The sequence below is a fragment of the Sprattus sprattus genome (assembly GCF_963457725.1).
Source record: "Sprattus sprattus genome assembly, chromosome: 4".
NCBI classification, from domain to species: domain Eukaryota; kingdom Metazoa; phylum Chordata; class Actinopteri; order Clupeiformes; family Clupeidae; genus Sprattus; species Sprattus sprattus.
In genome coordinates this window covers 5,076,383-5,082,327 of record NC_137923.1, presented here as the reverse complement: position 1 = coordinate 5,082,327, position 5,945 = coordinate 5,076,383, and the positions used below count along the sequence as shown (strand labels likewise).

The 5,945-nt window shown below is 44.4% G+C and overlaps 1 protein-coding gene across 1 annotated transcript in view; it reads right to left on the bottom strand.

Moving 5' to 3' along the window:
• Positions 1 to 5,685, bottom strand: part of dab1b (DAB adaptor protein 1b) — a gene marked incomplete at both ends in the record, with an annotated part of 15,515 nt that extends 9,830 nt beyond the window's left edge. The window contains one exon of the mRNA XM_080837632.1: positions 5,619 to 5,685. Coding sequence (XP_080693758.1) covers positions 5,619 to 5,685 — 67 coding nt within the window. The remainder of the gene's footprint in view (positions 1 to 5,618) is intronic.
• Positions 5,686 to 5,945: the final 260 nt, after the last annotated feature.

Below are 5,945 nucleotides of genomic sequence, written 5' to 3'. Positions count from 1 at the left end.
GACCACACAATAACACCCCCGCCTGTCAAGTCACTCTTCCACACACACCCACCCCCAGCCCCACACACACACACACAAACACACACACACACACACACACACACACACACACACACACACACACACACACACACACACACACACAAGCAAACAAATACAGTAGGCATGGGGATACAGGACACATCAGAACGTGAAGACAAAAAAGAGAATTCATTTTTTTTCCCCAAAAGAATTTTGAGCACAATTTGCATTGTGCATTGAGTTTGGAAATAAAAACTAGGCCAGAGGAGCTATATTAAAAGCCTGGCCTCAGTGGGGACATACTGGATTGGGAAATCATTTCTGCATGTGAGATCCAACACAGTTTGGATTCCACTATGTATCACAAGCACTGCTTTAAACCCACTCTTAGTAGCACATTTAGCTTCTGGACTGCAGTATGAACCAGTGAAGCAGAGGAGAATTAAGGAGCATACGCTCTGTGAATCTATCTACTGGATGAATGATGGAAAAGTAATTCCAATGTTTTAGATTTTTCTACACGAAACTAGAGCTTGTTTAAATGGGGCTGGCAAATGGATCTACACATGCATACTCCGATTTCCAAAATGCTTTTAAAAATGCTGACATAACGGTGATAGCTTGAGAAGGAGGCAGGTCTATAATGGCTGTGGATGATTGTATAGTCCAAGAGTTTGGACCATATTTTCGTGTGAGGTCTGACTCACACAGCAAAGGCGGGTATCTCGCCATCTGAACTATATATAAAAAAGACATTCTGCCACTTTACTGTAACAGATGTGTTAAAACAACACACGTCATGCAATTCCATAGCACAGCATGTAAAGCAGCACTTTATAGTTTGGCATTTGGCGACCTCTCTCCTGCTTGATGAGTGAATTTGAAAAAAATAAATAAACTGCCTCTCCAGATCTCCAGAAATAAAAACCTGTTTGTAAACAGCAAGCCCTAAAGCCCAGCATCGGGGGGCTTTGACACGCTCAGGGGTCAGATCACGGTGAGTGCACTGCATTTGGGAAACTGACGTGCCACGGGCGATGCTCAGGCACATAGGCATACACGACAACGCTTCTTTTAGCCGAAGCTCGGCCAGATCTAGAAAAATATGAGATGCAAGGTAACTCCGAGGCTAACGCTCTCAATAACACTCATGCAGTGTGAAGTTGGACAGAATAGCTTTAATCATACAGTTATCCTAACAATGCTGATGGTTCAGGTATGAAGAATGATGGCTGCCCGAGCAAATACGCAGGCTTCATGGTTGAAGAGTCTGCAGTGGTAACACTGGGTCTGTGGCAGTTTGTCTGAAATGACGTAAAATCTACCATGCCCGCTGCCGCCCTGAACGTGAGCACAAGGATGGGACAGATGGCAGCAGATGGGTGGTATCGAGGAGCCCTCCAGGCACAACTAATTTGGCAGTTTGGTTTGGGAGTTTAGCATTGGGCAAGACTGACCCCTGAACCTGCCATAGACTATGAGCAATTATTTTGAGGTATATTTTTTTTCCAAGAAGTGACTGGAAGCAATTATGTGGGATGTAGGCTAGGCTTAGTAAATGCTGAATAGTCAGCCTTTTCATACAATAATGTGCATGCATTTTTCTTTATCTCCCTGTGTATCTCCAGAAGACAGTGGAAAGTGAATAGATGTCCTTTTCCAATGTGAATGGAGGTGTTCTGTAATCGCAGCTATGTAGGTGTGTGGTTCCTCCCATTTGGCATTACTGATTGCTCTTTTAAACTGCCTCAAGCTGGAGAGCTACTTTCTTAGGAGATCGAAAGGCATGAAGAGGGTAAATCTGTTTCAGCCATCTGCTCCTTTCGTGTGTGTGTGTGTGTGTGCGTGTGTGTGTGTGTGTGTGTGTGTGTGTGTGTGTTTGTGTGTGTGTGTGTGTGTGTGTGTGTATATTTTTGAGCACAACTCTTGGGAAGCACTTAAAATCACCACACACATAGGCACACAAACAGACAAATGCTTGAAAGCTCACGGAGTCGTTGTATTGGAAAACATTAACAGTATAAAACATCCACAGATTCCCAATGTCTGGTGTGGAATATAAACAAACAAACACATTGGCTGTGGATCTGGACATTTTGAAAGTGCATTGTGCATTGAGAGAAGCAAAAGCCTCTGCTCAGTCATCAGTGCTGATTTTACTAGACTTGCCAGCAGCCTTTGATTACAGTGAACCATGACACCCTCCTCTCTATGCTATCTGAACTGGGAATTTAGGGGACAGTTGGCTTGAATCCAACCTCAGTGGACATTCATGCAGTGTGTCAGCAGGGACGAGTATCAAAATATCATCACCTCTCCACTGGTGTACCTTAGGGATCGGTACTTGGGCCGCCTCCTTTTGTCTATCTAGACTCTATCTACACCCCTTCCTTAGGTGAGATCATTATAACCATGGGTTCTCCCATCTCTGTTATGTGGATGATACATACTCAACTGTACTTCTCCTTCCCCCAAGATGATTCAAAACTATTGGCTCAAATTTCTGCATGCCTCAGTGATATTTCAGTTTGGAGGAGGGATCTGGATCAATCTTTTAAAAACTGAGCTTCTGGTATTCCCAGGCAATCTGGCTATCTAAGAAAATATAAGCATTTAGCTTGGTTCATCTTTATTGACTCCAACTAAAACTGGGTGTTATAATTGATGACCAACTTAATTTCTCTGAGTGTGAAGCTTCTGTCTTGAGGTCTTGTCTGTTTACACCATAATATTTGGAATAGCAAACCCTATCTCACAAAATGTGCCTCAAAACCTCTTGTGCAGACCCAGGTTATTTCTAAACTAGACTTTTGCAATTCAATTTTATGTGTTGTTGGACTATAGCAGATAAGTCAGAATGCGGCAGCACATTTGGCCTTTGATCAGACAAAGGACACTTGTAACTCCTCTGCTGGTCACCTTTCACTGGCTCCCTGTAGCTGCTGGAATTAAATTACATTTCTCTCGCCAATGGCACAGCCATCGGATTGACACCATCTTATTACCACTTTGGTCTTCTGATGAGCGTCTGTTGTCTTCCCCTTCTCTCAGCAGCAAGAGAACACAGTCAAGCCTGTCTTAGTTTGTGGCACCTCTGTGGTGGAATGACCTACCTAGTGCTGTCCGTTCTGGTGGCCGCCTTGGTACATTTAAAAAGCGTTTAAGAACTAATTTAAACATCATCCTTCTAAAACAATGTATTTTGTTTAAGGTATACTTTATAAATATAGTGATAGCTTTTGTATATTGAATTATTATTATCATTGATGTTGTTGATTGATTGATTTAAATTATTATTTGAAATCTATACATATGTTGTTAATAATGTTGTTATAAAGGCATCTGGTAAATACCTTATCCACAAGCATTAACCATATAAAGATACAAACACACAGCTAATTCCAATACAGATATAGATAAGAGGTAAAAGAAAATGTGGGGTTCTCTATTAGCTTAAAGGAAATGTCCATTTTGTACTTAGTTAATGAGGGAACGCTATATGCAACAGATGCTACCAGACGGCAAGGGATCGAGATGCACGTTCACTGATGGCCATGCAAGGGAAGCTAAAGAAGAAACGGCTCACACTACCTGCTGAGCTGCTAAATCCCACATAAAATAATGTATCAAGCTCATGGAGACAACAACCGTCAGCATCATTCACATCCTAATACTCCACGCTTGTCATTTCAGACGAGACAATACAAGCCTGTCTATCTGTGACGTGATGAAGGTGGTTTGGGCTTTGCTTCGGCGAGAGGGAATGCAGCATCTTTTCTCTGAATCTCCTGCAGCCGTAACAGGTCTGCTCCCCTATTCCCTATCCTTACCAACACACTCACACACACACACAAACACACACACACACACACACACACACACACACACACACACACACACACACACTCTCACACACACACACACACACACACACACACACATACACACACACACACACACACACGCACGCACGCACGCACGCACGCACGCACGCACGCACGCACGCACGCACACACACACACACTCACTTGCACACAGACACAGCCACGCATACACATACATTTAACGCGAATCGATGGGCTTCCCTCCAGCTGTGCAATTTATTGGAAGAATCAGATGACAGCAATGAAATAGGCACACAGGCCCTGGCCCCGAGAGCTGTGTCTGTGACTGGAATCCAGATTTACCGTGCCGTAAAGTGGGGTTACTCATTATGAGATGGAGGGAAAGAGAGTGTAGGACAGGGAAAGAGGGAAAGGAGAAAGAGAAGTAGAGAGAAGATGTTTGTCAAGTGTACTCTCTTCAATCTTCCTTGTTCTCTCTGTGTGTGTCTCTATTTCTCACACGCACACACACACACTCACACATTCAATTCGATTAAATTCCATTTCACTCTTGAAATGATCCTTGCAACAGCAACACTTCCCCAGCCCCAAAGCCTTACAGCACTAATGCGGTTTGCTACGGGGTGAGAGGAAGGTGTCAGGAGCTGAGGTTCAACATGTTCAGACAGCACAGGACAGACGGATTGTGTTCTCTCTCCCCACTCCTGCACCTACTGACTCTGACATGCTTCACTGTTCCCTGGCTGATGAGGGGAAAAAAATATATGTCTGCCCAGCCCCGGTACGCTGTTGAATAGTGATAGTTCTCATCGTGATCACGACTGGAGAGCGGGGTAAAGGAGAGTCGTTTGCTGCATTAAGCTGCCAGCCTACACGGGTGCACTCTGGAATGGCAACAAATGTAAAACGCGGCTGGGAGGAGACGCAGCAACACACAGCGGAGGGCTTGACTGCAGAGTGTGTATGTGTGTGTGAAAGTGTGTGGGTGTGTGAGAGAGTCTGTGTGTGTGAGAAAGAGAGAGAGAGAGAGAGAGAGAGAGAGAGAGAGAGAGAGAGAGAGAGAGAGAGAGAGAAAACACTGCAACCTGCAAATGCTGCAAAGGATTATTTGCCCCTCTGGATGAGTAATTGCAGCACAAAACAGTTCAGGAAGCCTTCATCCCTCCTCCCCTACCTCCGTTCTCCACATCAATCGCTCTCTTCTCTCTCTATCTCTCTTTTTCTCTCTCTCTCTCTCCCACACCTCCTCCCAGCCTCACATTTCCCCCTTTTTCTTCCTCCTCTCTCCCTCAGCATCCATCCCTGACAAAACTGGCCTCATTCTGACAGTTATTAAGTAGCGTGCTGTTGAAATCCTATTACGGCAGAATCAGTCTCTCCCAGTTAGATACACCGGATTGGCAAAGCTTCCTACAGACAGAAAAAGACACCCACAGACTTTTTCCAGGGGGGGAGGCTTCAGAGAAACAACACTGACACCGATGAATGTGTACCGAATATGTCACAGCAAAAGAGGACCTGCAACCTCTTGAGTAATGCAGTTGACTGGAACACTAAGGAGTTTGAGGGCCTGTTGTTCAATCTTGTCTGTGTGTTTGTCATTTTTTGAGAGTGTGTGCATGTGGGAATGAGAGAGATAAAGAGATGGTGTATGTGAAACACATTTACTAGTTATATGCAGTTACATTCATTAGTTATACGTACATTCATAAGTAAGTGTGTGTGTGTGTGTGTCTTTTATATGTACAGTACCTCTCCTCCGTGTCTCCTTTCTCACACTGGGTTTGCCACCTGGTTGAACTTCTGCCTCTGTTGACATCCTCCTGAGTCCTTCGAGCTTTCAGTAGCGGGTCCAGCATGGAGTACTCCTCTAGTGCGGCTCCAACATAGTATCCTCCAACACCACTTGTGTCTCAATCTCCAGCAGTTTGTCACAAGAAGGTTTCTCCTCACATTTAAGTGCACCGGTATAGTGTTTTTCAACTTCCACTGTTGGGTAGTTAGTTGTTCCTTGTTAACATGCCCATGTCAAAGTACGGCAATAATCTTCTAGAACAGGTCCACTCTGTGTTGTTCACG